Source organism: Sinocyclocheilus grahami, unplaced genomic scaffold (genome assembly GCF_001515645.1).
Source record: "Sinocyclocheilus grahami isolate Dianchi unplaced genomic scaffold, SAMN03320097.WGS_v1.1 scaffold240.1, whole genome shotgun sequence".
Lineage (NCBI taxonomy): Eukaryota > Metazoa > Chordata > Actinopteri > Cypriniformes > Cyprinidae > Sinocyclocheilus > Sinocyclocheilus grahami.
In genome coordinates, this window is record NW_015505419.1 from 1,200,011 (window position 1) to 1,217,589 (window position 17,579).

At 37.9% G+C, this 17,579-nt stretch overlaps 1 protein-coding gene across 1 annotated transcript; it reads right to left on the minus strand.

Moving 5' to 3' along the window:
- Positions 1–11,336: 11,336 nt before the first annotated feature.
- LOC107597921 (somatostatin receptor type 1-like) lies at positions 11,337–12,968 on the minus strand. The gene has a single exon (XM_016289122.1). It carries the CDS (start codon positions 12,450–12,452, stop codon positions 11,337–11,339), a length of 1,116 nt encoding a protein of 371 aa, XP_016144608.1. The 5' UTR covers positions 12,453–12,968.
- Between the last annotated feature and the right edge of the window lie 4,611 nt (positions 12,969–17,579).

Here is a 17,579-nt window from a genome sequence, read left to right on the forward strand (position 1 = left end):
TAATAGTGAAAAGATTCAGTGGGTTGAAAGATTGCCTCAGGTGTCTTTGTGTGTATATGTAAATTCCATGCAGCTCAGCTAGTATGGAAAATTGAGCTCAGTCATTTGTAAAAATTTCTTATTTGGGAAGTCGTCAGAAAATTCTGGTCAAATTAGATTCAATTGATTAAATGAATAGCTCAAGACAAATGTTCATTCAGCTTCGAAACAATAAACAGTACCTAAACTATGGAAATATGTAGTAAACCAATCATGAGGAATCATTTGATTATCTGAGCCATTTGCACTTGGAATGCAGCCTTTATTGGTGGAAATATGGAGTGGTGAGCCATGACTATGTAAAGTGAGTCGTTTCTAATAGATATCACCTGGCTGGACTATATTACTTGGGAAAGAATGTTTAAATCATATAATCCTTCCAATTCTATCATCTGAGATTTAAACACAATACATTATCCTTAGCTTGTGTCTCCTAATTGACTCCACTGAGGCTTAAAAAGTGGAATGAATAAAAAAAGATTCTCTTCACTATATATTTATGGCAGGTATTTGGATTCGCTGCTTTTGGTGGAGGTCCCCAGTTTGTCTTACTAATTCCTGCTAAATGACTCTCTGGAAACTTCACTGGAACATAATGGAGGTTATTAGAGCTTTAGGTGAAACCAGATGTGGGAGGGTCATAAAATCACCATTTCTTTCAACGATCTTCTCCTGCGGCACTAACGCTCTGTGCTTTGACCTTGGTTTCCAAGAAAATGCTTTAAACGGGAGGTCCGTCCGTATCCTAACATTTACGAAATTATGAAAAATTGATTTGAACTCTTCTTTAATCTAGGTCCTGTTTACAGTACACGAGGACCTTGTCTGAAATTGAGGTTGTTGCCCTCATTTTTGTGCCCCGTTTTATTTTTAGCCATTTCTATCAATCATAATGTCATAATCTGCCACCTTCCCTGTGATGAGTTTCTCAAGCACCCAACCTCAGGGGTCTCAGTGTGGTCTGCAATGCAGAATTTTTCTATGGATGGAAGCCAAGTCTGAGAGCTTTTTTTTTGTTGCACGCTGTGGCCCGCATACCTCTGACAAAATGATAAGGACATGTAGACAGTACAAGAGCTCCTACTTGACCTTTATTCTAATAATATTACCGGGCAAGGTGCTTTTGTTCTCGCTCTGTTTTAGATGGTGTCATGTTGACACATTGGAAGAGGGGTCATAATGGAGCAAGGAAAAATATGACTGCGCCCCAGAGCTTTAGAAATTGCTGTCGCATCGAATCATTTGCGTTGATGACAGTTGTTGCCACAAACACAAAAAAAGCATTTTTGGGGACAATCGTTTCAGAAAATGACGTTAGCAGGTGTTTAATGGTACTGTTATACTCATGCCGTAGTAGACTATTGAGGAAATGTCACTGTGATGGACTGAGTCCTATGTTTCCTCCATGTGGCCCCTTGGGGTTGTGCACATTTTCAGTCAGCATTCATCTACGGTTCTGCTTCATTCATGGCCGATGAACAATGGATATCACGGATCAGTTATTTTTGTTGAGTCATTAAAACTGAAGCCAGTGTCACTACAATACCACTTCAAACACTAAGCCTTCATGAACATGAAATGTGGCAATAGAACAAGTTAATTTTATTCATTCTTGAAATATAGAGTGCTGCAGGGGTGATGTGTTTTGCAGGCCAAAACCTAACAAGTTAGATTTTCAGCATTGTCCTGAAGTCAGTGGGTTTTAAAATGGGTTTTTGTTTAAATGCCTAAAATAAAGTCTGCCATTAATACAAGCTCAAGATATTTTCATGTTTCATTTAATATCAGTAAAACCTCTTGCATGTAATCACTGCAGCACTCTACAGTATATCTGTTTTTGTAGCAGTGGATGATGTGATTTTTTGGTGGTTGCTGAGGCATGGCTAAGCATTTGCTAGGAACTTTTAAGCTTTTTGCATGATTTTATTCTATTCACATCAACAGTAACATATGATATATCCTCCATAAATCTTTGTTAATAATCTTTCTGTCAAATCAAGGTCTTTTAGCTGTGAATATAGACTAGCCACCTCAGAACTCTCATTATAAATGCATTGAAGGTTGGTCTTTTTACAGTCACGTTAAAATATCATTTATTTTAACGTCACCTGTGTCCTGCCTCGTGTTTCTTTCATAACCTTGCTTCAGTTTCTTTCATTCAATGAAATAATGTTGTCCACTTTCATTTAACATTTGCATAAAGCTTATTTGACATTGTGAGAGGCAATGTTTGCAATAGAAAAAAATAGTTTGGAGTCAGATACTCCTATGTTGACATTTGGAGGTATAGAGTAGCCTAAATTAAATTTGTACAGTATACATAGTTTCTGGTACTTTAGTGATTCTCAGTGTGTTTCATTTAATTTATAGACCAAAGAGCACATGTTAATTGTGCTTAATTTCACCATCCAGTTAGGCTCATTAACCATAACTCCTTCAAAAACAGCTAGAAACCTTGGCGTTGTGATTGATGATAAGCTGAATTTCTCAGACCACATTGCTAAAACTGCCCAGTCCTGCAGATTTGCTTTATACAACATTAGGAAGATCAGGCCCTTTCTTTCAGAACATGCAACACAACTCCTTGTTCAAGCTCTTGTTCTATCCAGGCTGAACTATTGCAATGCTCTCTTGGCAGGTCTTCCAGCCACTTCTATCAAACCTCTACAATTAATCCAAAATGCCACTGCAAGATTAATCTTTAATGAGCCGAAAAGAACGCATGTCACACCTCTGTTCCTCAATTTGCACAGGCTACCAGTAGCTGTTCGCATGAAATTCAAGGCATTAATGTTTGCCTACAAAACCACCACTGGCTCTGCACCCATTTACCTAAATTATTTATCTTCGTTTTTTTAAAACAAAAAACAAAACAAAAAAACGCTAGCTTTCTATTTTTTCTATTCTATCTACTTGTTTTTCTTTGTGTGTGTGTATATGTGTGTGTGTATAATATATATATATGTATGTATATACTGTATATATATATATATATATATATATATACCTTGCTACGTGTACTGCGTTAGGCTAACTGAGACTTGTCATTTGCACTTATATATTGTTGCTCTTTTGTTAGTTTTGACTGCTTTTATTGTCCTTATTTGTAAGTCGCTCTGGATAAAAGCGTCTACTAAGTGTAAATGTAAATATAATTGATAGAAGGGAATCATAGTTTTGCTTTCGCATTGCAGAAATCATACTCAAGAAAATGTTACATGGTCCTTGAAGGTATATGAAGGGCTAATGCATTAGAATGTATGAATTTTAATGTCTGTTCAATTAATATTCAGAACAAATAGCATTGAGAAGGCTGCTGGCTCATTTGACTCCATTAAGTCTGTATTTCTCCAATTACAGTTAAGCTTTAGAAAGATTCTGCAGCTTTGGGACTGAGCATCTACTAGCTACCAGATAAATTCACTGACTCGTACTGCTTTTCATTTTTGCCTTAAAGGCAGAAGAGTTAAGTGTTGCTATGAGATTACTTGGTAATGGGCTTTGGCATTGATTCAAAAATTCATTCGGTTACTGTAGAGACCTTATTTAGTTCCACCGTATCTCAAAGGTAAACTGCTTTTCACATCCAAATGCTAAAAGTTGTTCAGGCTTTCTATAATTGGTCTGAAGTTAAAAGGCTCGACCAACTTGACCTTTCTGTGATTGAAGGCAATAAGTTGTTGGTCAAAATATATGCTCAGCACTGTGGGCATTATTTTGACAATCCAGTGACCCAGTGTGGGCCCTTGAGGGGATTCAGTGTGATTCGTTCTGTCCGTCTTGATCAACAGTAAAAGGTTTCAGTGGCAGCACTGAACATATGATTAGCACCATCCTGTCGCATTTATCCTCATATATTAATTTTTTTGTATTCTTTATGTTCAATTCTTCTCATTAGTGTATATTTCTTTTCTCATATGTACAAATATTTTTTTTCCGTCTTTTACTCAACCTTATGTCATTCGGAACCTGTATGACTTGACAAAATTGTGAAGAATATTCTAGCCACTCTTTTAAAAGTGAATGAAAACAAATAATTGTTTTAATGTATGCTCTCTCTCTCTCTCTCTCTCTCTCTCTCTCACACACACACACACACACACACACACACAAAATCCCTGTTTGAGTAAATAATACATTTTCATTTTGCGTTAAATTTTTCTATTCCTTTACATACAGTATATCCCAAAAGACAAAATAATAATATAATAATAGTAAATAAAAATTTCATAATTTAATTTACACATATTTTTGAAAGGTTACATACATGATATTTAAAACAAAATATTGAATTTTTGACCGTTTGCAACCTTTCGTGATATATACATACAACTGGGAAGATTTTAAATGTGCAGAGCAAGGAAACCGAAGAAATCACAGTACCTGGAGGCTTTTTGTCAACAATCAGCTTTACTGCTGAAGACAAACCAGACACAATTCACAAAAGGCTATTTATAAATAGTCATGGATGCACAAGAAGGCAACGCATGATATTAACCAAGGGTATATACTTCAAAAGGATAATTTATGTACATTTAGTAATTTTGTCTTACGGAATATATGTATATAGTACTGTATCTGCTACTGTATATTCAATAATTTCATCAAGGCTGTATAAAAATAAATTAAAGTTTCTTTCTGCACCCTCAGAATAAAAAAGAAACTGCAAACTATTATTAATTTTTACAAAACACAGCCTTCTTTGCCTCATGCCAAATCCATTACAAATTATGGAGCATACAGTTCTGTTACAGAAACGCTCTTTCACAATGTCAGAAACATTTTTTTTGTAATACTGTACAAATATTGATCCTCAAAGGGATACATTTGTACCTTCGTTACCCCTTAAGAGTGCATATTAGTACCTTTGAGTAAGGTATGTTATGTACTCTTATGGTATTATTGTGAACCCTTTAGGGGTAAAGAAGGTACAAAGGTGTCCCTTTGAGGGTACTGCCCCAGTGACAAGCTGCTGTACAATATTTGCACATTTCTTTCTGACGGTGTGAAAGAGAGTTTCTGTAACAGAACTGCATGCCCCATATTTCTACCAAACGGATTTGGCATGAGGCAAAGAAGGCTGTGTATTGTAAAAATGAATAATAGTTTGCAGTTTCAACACATGAATCAATTATGTTGGTTTTATAAATTCACCTTAATAAAAATAGTTCAGCTATGCAATTTCCCAGAATCAAAGAAGCTTTTATTTGAAGCAAAGTTTTGTAAAAGTGAACGCCTTGTTAAAGTTTTCAGGGGTGTGAAGTAACGAATTACAAATGCTCACGTTACAGTAATTAAGTCGTTTTTATCAGTAATTGTACTTTTTCGAGTAGTTTAAAAATTGTGTACTTTTACTTGAGTACATTTTAAGTGATGTATCGGTACTTTTACTCCGCTATTTTCCTCCGTTTGTTGTCGTTACATACTTATTTAAATTGTATTTTTATCCATCAACGTGATTGGATAGATAGTAATAGGTCTCGTGACTTTCGTCAAATCAAATTGTGCATAGAAAACTTTAACCGCCAACTGTTTATCATGGCTGCTGGAAGTGCATTCTTCAAGCATCAATTCAGTCGCATCTTCCTCTAACTTAATATGTTCAAGTAAATTTCGGATTTCTGCTTACTAAATGATTTGTATATATGCTTGCCTATCTACACGGCCTGAAATTTGGTGTGAGGTTGCTAACACTATTGCTTACAGTGTTAACTCACGCAAGTGCTACGTTCGGTAAATTCCCCACTCACTTATGAGACGAGCGATCTGCGCTGCCTCGTCTCTCTCTCGCGTGCGTTCTGCAGCGGTCACTTAGTCGTTGTTGCTTGTTGAACTTGTTGACTTTTGATGAGTTTGAGCGCGTGATGTGCGCTGTGAAAAAGTGTGTTGGAAACACAAATTGAGGACCAATCTGCACCTTATTGATGACCCGTGGTGTTAATATACTGCATCTGTGCCAGCGCGTGATGTAATAAAACTGCAGCTCATTAATAAACTTTTTTTAAAAAAACGTTTTTATTTTTTAAATCAATTTTACGCAATTCGCCTTCAATTAGCAAGTGCACTCGCGCATAAACAATTTTCATCTTTATTGCAAAACGCTAAAACTGGCACCGTTTTGGAGAGAAATGGGTTCTCATTTTAACCCATATCATGGTGTGTGATGCTGAACTATGAGTTTCTAATGGTGTTTGTATTTGCACTGTTCTAAACATTAATATTTTATGTGCAACAACAGCATGCTGACTTAGTGGCCTGACACATGATTTTAAATCTATTTTTTCAAACTTTATGATTTAAATAGGGATGATTGTACTGAGAATAATTTTCATCTTTTCTTCAACTGAATACTGTTTCCGTGCTATTTTGATGTATTTTAAAGAGTTGGCAGTCAAAATTAAAACTGCTGGATGAAAGATATTCTTCATTCTTAATGACAAACAAGATAATGCACGACGTTTTTAAAAGGTATCAATTGCGGTGTACAGCGTTTATTATGAGGGGGTAGAATCCACAGCTCAGTACTCACTACTCAATACTCATGAGTACTTTTAAATAGGCTACTCTTTTACTCTTACTCAAGTAGTTTTTTGGACAAGTACTTTTACTCTACTCACACTACATTTTTTGGAAGGTAATGGTACTTTTACTTGAGTATATTTTTTCAGTAATCTTTCAACCACTGAGTTTGATAGAGGTTGCTCAGAGGTTGGTCTCAGAGGTTGTACTGGCATGGAAATTGAATAAGGAAAATTTTAACAATGGCAATGAATTATAATCAGAGCACTATGTGAAAACGTGCTTAATGCACATTTGGAGTTTTCTGTTTAATGGCTATTGTGCACAGTATGCAGGTTTTATGCATGCAGAGAATACACAGATAACCTACTCTGCTGTTCAAAGGTGTGGCATCAGAAAAATTTAAATAATAATAATAATAATAATACTTTTATTCAGCAAAAAATTTGTTATAATGATCAAAAGTGTCATTAAAGACACCTTTAATGTTACAAAAAAATAATAAATGCGGTTCTTTTGAACTTTCTATTTATGAAAATGAATCCTGAAAAATGTATCATGGTTTGCATAAAAATATGAAGCAATATTTAAGCAATATTGACTGCTGAAAATTCAGCTTTGCCTTCACAGGAATGTACGTAGTAAACTAGTATTTCAAACAGCAAATGTTGTCCACTAGACAATGTTTGAATGGAAGAAACTCAGCCATTGTGAGATGTTTGCTTATGGTTATTGTCATCTAATAAATAGTAACATTAACTGAATAAATAGATTTTTCTGAACAACTTTATTATTGACTTTTATTTCTGACTTTGCAGATGCTGACAGTAATATTAACACTGTGATTTGAGTCACCTGCAGTAGATGATTTCAAATGATGTGGGTTCTTTATTTAAGCTTGCGGCTGTGAAGGTCAGTTCAGTGTTCACAAAGTGCGTTTAAATGTGCTTATGAAACATAATGACTAAAGCAGGGAGGCAGTAAAGCATGCATGTGTTTCTACTCATAGAGGTTCACTTGGGAGCACTAGGTCTTTTCTGCCTGATGCTGCAGTATAGTGAACAGATAGTTGACTTCTATTTTAAGATAATGTTTTGTACATGCTTTAGTGCATGAATAGCTTGTTTGCATTAAAAGTTAGCATTCAAACTTGTATATATCTAGAACTCAATATATTTGTATGGCTGCTTCACCACGAATGCTAAAGAAATAACTATGAATCACTGCATGCAACTTGATAGGACTCCAAATTGATGTCGCAAGTTCAAATACACGTTCTTTGTAGATGAAAATTCCCGCACACAATTGTGGAGCATGCAGACAAAAAAATAAAAAGATGCTTATTTCTCTATATTCTCATCATCATCAGAACAATGCATGTTCTGACATGTGTTCTTTAATTGTGTTTTCTGCTTTTCTGTGATTTATTCATTTGTTTGTGGCCAGCCTGATTTATTGGCTGAACACATGGTAAAGTCTCCTATGAAACCTGCATATCCACTTCTATTCCAAGTCTCTTTAGGATGTGTTTGCTTTGACCATGAAATGTTCTTATGGTCAAGCATAAAGTAACTACACCTCTGTGTCTATTTCTTGCAAGTTACAGGCAGTTTTGACTGTCAGGAAATAAAAATTAATCATGTCACTAAACAAAACCAGCTGGATTCCCAGTGTTTCTGTTTTTGTGTGTGGCAGCAACTCTTCCATACTGAAGGAAGAGTTAAAGGGATAGTTCACCCAAAAATGAAAATTTGATGTTTATCTGCTTACCCCCAGGGCATCCAAGATGTAGGTGACTTTGTTTCTTCAGTAGAACACATATGATGATTTTTAAGTCCAACCGTTGCAGTCTATCAGTCGTATAATGCATGGCAATGGTAACAAAATTAAAGGGAGTAAAAAAAACATGCACAGACAAATCCAAATTAAACCCTGCGGCTCGTGACGACACATTGATGTCCTAAGACACGAAACGATCGGTTTGTGTGAGAAACCGAACAGTATTTATATAATTTTTTACCTCTAATTCACCACCATGTCCAACTGCTTTGAGCGCGCGCACGGCTTCCGGTGCGTGAGGTGTGTACGCGCTCTGGCGTAGTTTACGCGAACGCCGGAAGTGATCTCTCGCGCATATACGTCACTCATTGTTTCGGGCAAGGATGCTGGTCCGTCTAGTCCCTTCAAGAGCCGTGGGCAGAGAGAAGGACGAAGCCGCTGATAGAAGCCGCCGCCCCTCGCGACCCGGACTGGAGAGGGGAGCGCGTGCGGCCGCCGGACTCCGCCCCTTACCTGGACCCTTCCTTCCTTCCTGACCACTGCCCTTCCCTTCACGAACCCCGCAGCACGACGAGGACACCAGATCCCCTGTTTATTTTGGACACTTGATTCCCTTTTTTCTGGACACTTTGTTTATTTTCTGCTAATAAACTGTGTCTGTCGTTTGCTCCTCCCGCAACAACACACCCATTAACGTAAACTACGCCAGAGCGCGTACACACCTCAAGCACCGGATGCCGTGCGCGCGCACAAAGACAGTTGGACATAGTGGTGTATTAGAGGTAAAAAAATTATATAAATACTGTTCGGTTTCTGGCACAAACCGATCGTTTCGTGTCTTAGGACATCAATGTGTCGTCACGAGCCGCAGGGTTTAATTTGGATTTGTCTGTGCATGTTTTTTTTTACACTCATAGATTTTGTTACCATTGCCATGCATTATAAGACTGATAGACTCCAACGGTTGGACTTAAAAATCATTAAATGTGTTCTACTGAAGAAACAAAGTCACCTACATCTTGGATGCCCTGGGGGTAAGCAGATAAACATCAAATTTTCATTTTTGGGTGAACTATCCCTTTAATGCATTGAGCAAACTCGTGTCATGAGGTTAAGGGAAAGGAAAGGGCAAACTTCCATATCTGTGTCATTTCAGCTGTCATTAGACTGAAACCAATCCATGGCAATGAATTGGTTGAGCAGATGGAGAGCCTCAAAGTGATTGAGAATGATGCAACAAGCACAGATAACAGTGGTTTTAGTCAGTGGCTTGAAAGCTGGCAGACTAGCTTCCTCCTGTCTGAAACTTAAGTGTCTGTCTGTGTCAAGTTCAAGTGAATTTAATTACAATTCCAACGAGCACCTTGTTCATCATGCAGCTGCAGCCGAAATAATTCTTCACTATGTGATGCAATAGCACTGGTTCAGGCAAATAGCAGACGCCTGACCAGGTTCAGTCAACTTTTACATTTTTTTTTTATTATTTACTTTAAAATACCAACAATTTGGACCCACAACACAGTTTCAAAGCAGGGTAAACTAAGTCAGATTTGGGCATTGACTTGTGTACAAATCATTTGACTCACAAACATAAAGTAAATAATGATTTTAGCAAGAACAAATGGAGTATTTTGTTATGGAGATATTGTGCATTCAGAAGTACACATAATCCACAAACTAATCATATAACCATTTCAACACATGTTTCATATAAACATTAATCTACAATTAACATTATTACATAAGGATCACAGATTTAACAGTATGGGGTCTATTGGTTGTTCATAATGAGGTCTTGCTGGCCAATCTTCACCACATAAATAGAGTTTTTGATGGAAATTCGGTAGTATTTTAAGGCAAACTGAGACATAACACATCCTTATTCTCTCATGACTTCATGCCGAGTACCAAATATTCTGACCTTGCTGACCTTTGGCGACCTTTTTCTTATTATTAAGTTGCAGTCACATTAGTGAAATTTCTATGGCAAATAGTCAATACTCAATAGCATAGCGATGCATGAAACATTACTCGCACAGAGATCACTTTCAAATCAACTTTCAAATCAACTTTCAAATGTATACTAATTACCATATCATGTTGTTTGATTGATGTTAACCATTCCCTTAAGCACATTTGAATTAAAACAATGTCTACACATCAATTAGAAATGAGAGATATTTAAAGATTCAACAAAGATTTTGGTTGTTATCTATACAGATGCACTGGACTGCCTCGTCTCTTTAGATACCTATATTTGATATCTGAATATGTGAGACAAGAAATGTATGAATTGCCATGTTCATAAAATGTTGGGGAACCGTAACAATTTTAACTTAATGTAAATGAAATTATTCTATTTGTATGACCAAATGTGTAATTGTGCTTACAACTGCTCAGAATGGTCTACCTCTGTGTTAATTTTTCTTAAAAACCAATGCTATGAGCTTTTAGCCAATGTAATGATCATTTGCCAATTGACCTATCGGTAAGATAGACTATTCGTCTTCATTGGGATTGGGGGTGAATGCTTAGGGACATTTTTGCTCTGTTTTGTTTGGGTTTAGGAAATGTAATAAAATAAATCCTATTGCCTATCCGCTCGGGATACCTGGAATCAGTGTTACAAGTACCCCAGGCACATCATTTTTCGATTTTTGTAGCATAAACACCATCAAACCAGTGAAAGCTTAGAATCTTCCAATGTTTCTCTATGGCGCTGAAATCTAAAGATGTTCGAGTTCCGGTCCCCGTGCAACTGATACTTGACTGCCATTGGCTCATCTGTGCTCGAGGGGAGGGGCTAACCGATAGGTCAATTGGTACTGCACTTCGTGTTTCAATGAATGATATGATTAAGGGGTAGTTCACCCAAAAATAAACCTCACTGATAACCAAAACTGTTAGTACAGGTTTGGAAAGAAATGAGAGTGAGTAAATAACGTTATTTTTGAGTCAACTATCCCTTTAAACTCTTAACACTCTCACTGAATACCCTCTCACAGAGTGGTTGTACGGGAGGTACAGGTTCCATTACGAAACACCATGTCGGAGGCCAAGCACTCCTTTGGAAAGTCTGGTGGGCCGCATGTGTTCTGACGCCGCAGGGCAACAGCACAGTAGTCCACCTGCTCAGCATCCAGTCCATTCTCCAGCCAGCGGAAACAAATGATACGCTGAAACGAACGGCGGAAGTTGTCCGACACGAATCCGTAGAGAATGGGGTTGGCGCCGCTGTTAGCGTAGCTTAGAATGACAAATAGCTGAGTCACCATGGGGTTCGGCGGCTTGCGGAACACACTAATCAGCTGCACAATATAAAACGGCATCCAGCAGAGCACAAAAACGGCCACCACTAGCAGCACCATGCGTGTGATCTTCTTTTCAGAGTGCCGTCGCTGCAGCCAGCCCGCTTTTAGACCCACCGCTCGCATGCGAACTACAATCAAGCAGTAGCACAGACAGATAGCAACCACGGGGAGCAAGAAACCAAGTAGGAACGTGTAGACCACAAACGCTTCTGACCACGAGGACTCAGGCCATAGGAAGTTGCAGTCCACTCCTCCGTCCTGAGCCGGAACCGTGTCTGCAAAGATGATGATGGGCAGAATTACAAGCAGCGAAAGTCCCCACACGCAAACGTTGACCACTTTGGCGACGGTTGGGCGACGGTAGCGAGCCGCTTTGATTGGGTGCACCACTGCAATGTAGCGATCCACGCTGAGCACGGTCAGGCAGAAGATGCTCGTGAACATGTTGATGCCGTCCACGCTGAGAACCAAACGACACATAAGCGAGCCAAACGGCCAGTGATGCACCGCGGCCGAGGTCGCCAGGAAGGGGACACTCAACATGAAGAGTTCATCCGCAATGGCGAGATTGAGAATGTAGATGTTGGTGGCCGTCTTCATCTTGGCGTACTTGAGGATGACATAGATGACCATGGCGTTTCCCGTGACACCGACGCAGCACACCAGTGCATAGATGGAGGGGATGATGATCTTGCTGGCATCGGGTTCGGGTTCGTAATACTCATAGTCGCCAGTAGAGTTGAAAGGCAGACCGGTTGAGAACACAAAGTTCTCGCTGCCATTGTATCCAGCAAGCTCTGCCATTTTTTGTTGTATTGACTTTTTTCTGTATGCGATTTCCAAAAGTCACTCAATGTCTTAATGTTACTCTAAAGTTAGACATTCTCAAACGGTCACAAGTCTTGTTTTTCTTCAACCTTCAAGTGCCCTTGACATTTTGTGCACCAAACCAATAGACAGGTCCTTGTGACCAACCCGACAGCCTCACATGGGTCTCATCTGCATCTCCTAAGGGACTCCCGTTCCTTCAGAACTTGGAGATAATAAGCAGAAAAATTGGAATCTAAAGACGAAATTGTTGCATCTGCAGAATTCTAAGTATGAGCATTCCTCTTCGATTGCTAAGCAAACCTGTGCTCTTCTATGAGAGTGTGCAGGTGTTGAAGGGCATGGCTCGCTGAGCATCATTCAACTTCTCATTCTTGGCAGAGAGAAGGCATTCCAGCTCATTAAAAACAAATTGAGTCTGTGAATCAAAGTATTACTACGTTACTCTCCATGTGCTCTTGCCGCAAAAACAGCCTCCCAGTGGAGAACGTGATCCACAGCATATTGTTAAATCAAGATTAGTTCATCTGGAGTTGAAGCTGTTCCATCATACCATCAAAAAAAGAGAGATGGCTAGAGGAGTTTAGGTGTGATATATTTTGTTTGTTTTATTTAGCTGGTATTCCTTTGTTCCAGGTGTCGTTAAGATCTATAAAAAAATAAAAAAATAAAACATGTTAGTTAAAGGCACTGATGGCAATCATAAGGTTGAAGGGGCATCTGATTACTGCAAAAAAAGTGAAAATATCTTAACATCTTTAACCCCCATGTGTTTCATTTGGACCTGGAGATTTTCCCCCCAAAATTATAGTTAATGTTATCGCATTGGATAGAGTATAAAAACTTCCCAAACTTTTTAGGGATTTTCTAAAAAGCTTGTTACACTTGTTGCACTCCCAATCAAAAAATACCCAGCCTACAAAAAATTGCTTATAAATTTCTCGTTATGCAATATTATCACCAAATATTGAATTTAATATTTTTTATCAACTTATTTTCTTTAAGTTAGCACAGGTTTTGTTGTTCTTTTTGGGACTGATTAATCGTTGGCTCCATTGAACTGAGCTTATGAACCTCAGATTTTGAGTGAATATTGCTTAAATTATCCACAAATAATGCTTTTTTTCACTCAAAAACCAAGGTGCATAAAAATATTGAATCCAAGATTTGGTGATAATGACAGATTTATAAGCTATTTAAATTTGTGACCCTTTTTTACCTTTAGGTAAAGAGTTTTCAACACAGCACAAAGGTTTTTTTTTGTTTAGTTTTTTTTCAAATAATTAAAAGTGTATTTATTTTTTGTTTAGAGTTCACAAAATTTTTGTAATTCTGCATTCCAATATGCCATTCCCCTGAGAAACTTTGACGTTTGTGCTTATAAGAATCACTTGCCAGAATTATATGCAATTTGTAGTAAATAATTAGTAATTTACCATAGTCATTTATCTTATTTAAAGAATGTTTAAGCATTTTTTAATGGAAAAGGTGGAATTACTAATTGAGAATTAGTAATTTTGAGACACCTGTTCATCCCTGTCTGAGTGTGTGTGTCTGCATATCTATTTGCCCTGGATATAAAATGGATTCAGAGATTAGAAGTGAGATATATTTGTCATCCGTGCCATTGTGGATGCATGAGTGTGTCCGAAAGCTCTCTCAGCCATCCCCCTCTTCAATTAGAAGACATGAAGACGCAGAGACACCTTTGACTTCAATCTGTTTGCTCACAAAGAGCAAACATCCTGCTGCAGGACTCGACCATGGTGATACCAACTAAATGAGAAAGTAATGAAAAGGAGAGGACAGAAAACACCAACCCCCGAACCCCCTCACAGCTCAAGCTGGGCAGCTAGTGCCTCTGATCATCCAAAAGGCAAATGCAATGTTAAGCGCAAATCTGGTAAGCTAATAACACAAATGGCTGGAATACAAATGGCCTTGTGTTTGCTCCAGCAATGTATAAAACGGCTAATCCTGAGGAAAACAATAGTGTGAGCAGAATTTTTAACACTGGAGCCCAGATAATAAATAAAGCTGCTTCTCTCACCTGCCATTCAATCTTACAGCTTCAAGCAGAGAGAGATAAAGATTTCTATTTGGAAAGATGGAACATTTTGCTAAAACTAGATAAGTCCAAGTGCATAGTTGTGTTATTGCTAATAACAATCACTATGGTGTGTTTTTCCTGGGGACTTTTTAAAGCCATTTTTAAACCAAAATTGTTCCAAATCGTACTTGTATTTATAGCCCAAATGTATTTTCTTTTATGAAAATTACCACCCAGGTAATTTCCTCAAATAAAAAAGGCCCTGATTCTCTGCTTTCAATACTTTTCTGCTTTGAATGTTAAATCAAAAAATGAATTAACATAACATTGAGACTTACTTGTTACTGAACTAAATTGATTCAACACAGAATCTGAGCTGAATAATGCCACTATTGTCTTCTGTAGAGCTGCCTTTGAAATTATTTCCTACGTAATGAACTTTGGGACATTGACACTGTTATTAAACTAAATTGAATCAACATTGAATTACTTGAGCCAAATAATGACACTATTGTCTTCTGTAGAGCTGCTTTATAGCTAAATTGAATGTTTTATAATTAATTTAGCATCATGTGAAGCTGCTTGCAATCTGCATTTTGTACACGCTATATAAATAAATGTGACTTGTCTATACCTTCGTTTAATAATTTTCAGGTGAAAGGACTCCAAAAGCTTGATTCATATATTTTTCATCATAGCTGCTCCCTGTTTACAGTGAGATGGTTCTTATATAAATATAATCAGTTTAGCACATACTGCATAAAGGTTCTGTGCTTTAATGATACATACCTAACCTCGATGTATCAAATGGGAAATGGAAATTACATTATCTACAAAGCATTTCAAAGCCCTCTCACCCGGTAAATAGTGCATTCACTGCTGTGATCTCCATAAGGACACCTACTGATGCCAAAGCAAAAGCCTTTTCATGACGCAATGGGCATTTCTTGTCTGTCTGTGATGTGCGAGGAGAATGAAAGAACAGTTGAAAAGGAAAGTGAAGCGAGTGAAAGAGAAGAGAAAATAGTGACAGGGGAAATGGACCTTGAACTGATACACAAAAAGGGAGAACCAGCAGGAGCACAGAACACAGTGGGATACAGAAAAAAGAAAGGGTTGTGAAAGAGGAGCAGGTCACAGGTGGACTGACTCACACGTACAACCGAGAGTGAGTTAAGACATGCTGGAGGAGCTCATGATGAAAGACAGAGACGAAGATCAAGGGAGTGAAAAAGAGGGAAAGAGAATGAGTTCACAGTGGAGAGGAAAACTCCATCACTGTTCTCTGACATTTTCCTCCAGCTCCAGAGTTTCTGTCCTCTCTCTCTCTCTCTCTCTCTCTCTCTCTCTCTCTCAGGCCACAGTAATGTCTCAAATAGTGGCACAAGTTAGTAATGTGGCTGGAAGAACTGAAGAGGTATGTGAAAATTGGGAGTAGCTGGTCAATGACAAATGAGGATGTCTGAGAAGATGAACAGGACAACTCCTTCATAAATGTAGTTTAACAGTGCAAGGTTTTTAGAAATGCATGCATGTTCATGGTAGATTACGTTACTAACTACAATCTGGAAACAGTAGCGGATTACGATTTGTAAGTAATCTACCCAGCTCTATAAAGATACTGGCATTTAGATATTCATGCTATGTGCTGCATATTAGAGGATTTTTTTTGACAAGCAATCACTGCCTACACAAAATGTGCCTTAGTAATCAACACATACTTGAGGATGCTTAAAGAGTGTCATCTTTAAGAAAAAGAAATACAGAAACAAAAAGATCTGAGTTGGATAAATGCACTGAAAATCAGCTCATTTTTTAAATCTTGTACAGTACATATTGAACATGAAAGCAAGGCTAATTTGCAAACCAGTCTGTATAAAATTAGATTTTGCAGTGAATATAAAAGGAAAATTATAGCAAACTAAGCAGATTGGTGTCAAGGGTTGTTGTCGCAATTAATATTTGTAAAGCCTAATTTGCAAATGCATCATATTTTTGTCACCCTCCCACAAATGCACCACGTTTTACAAGACTGTGACGTTAGTTGAAGCACTAATAGGAATGTAATAAACATCAATGCTGAAGTCTGAATAAAACAAAGTACAAAACACATTTTTGGACAAATGTGACTGATGCTTTTAGCACCTTTTACTGAACTCAAAGCCTTTGTTTAACACAAAAGCGTTTGGCTATTGTATGTGGATATGACAGACTACCCTTTAAAATCATGGTAAAAGGACAATAACGTGCTTTTCAGGCATCTCTGTATGTGTCATTGTATACTAAAAGGGCAATAAACAAAGACAGCGCCTCACATCTTCACATCATGTCATGTCATGTGACTGGATTGGCTCCCGTTAATCCAACTCAACTTTGTAACACCGTGTGTGAGTGTGTGTGTGTGTGTGCGCGTGCATTTTTGTGACAAATGAGGACATAACGTTAATCCAACTCAACTTTGTAACACCGTGTGTGTGTGTGAGTGTGTGTGTGTGTGTGCGCGTGCATTTTTGTGACAAATGAGGACATAAATTTGTATAATGAGAAAGGTATGACATAGGTATTACAAGGAGAAGGTGACTTTTCAGGACATTACCCCATGTCCCCACTTTTCAAAACGCTTATAAATCACAGAATGGAGTGTATTGAAAATCTGAAATAGCACAAAGTTTCCTGTGAGGGGTAGGTTTAGGGTTAGGGTTGGTGTAGGGCAATAGCACATACAGTTTGTACAGTATAAAAACCATTACGCCTATGGAATGTCCCCACTTTTCACAAAAACAAACCTGTGTGTGTGTGTGTGTGTGTGTGTGTGTGTGTGTGTGTGCGTGTGCGTGTGCGTGCGTGTGCATGGTGGTCTTCAAATGCAACACACTTAACAACAGCCTACAGAGCCATTATGTTGAAAAGGACATCATCTGGTCATCATCATTATAATCAAAGCAAGTTTCTGTGGCGACTGAGTATGAGCCTGCCTCGCTTTATCTTCTCGCTCATGCACACACTAAATACAGATATTACTCTAGTAGCAATGTCTCACTAGGTATACAGTT

Coding starts and splice junctions, on each gene's coding strand:
- LOC107597921 (XM_016289122.1), bottom strand. CDS start 12,452: ATGGCAGAGCTTGCTGGATACAATGGCAGCGAGAACTTTGTGTTCTCA.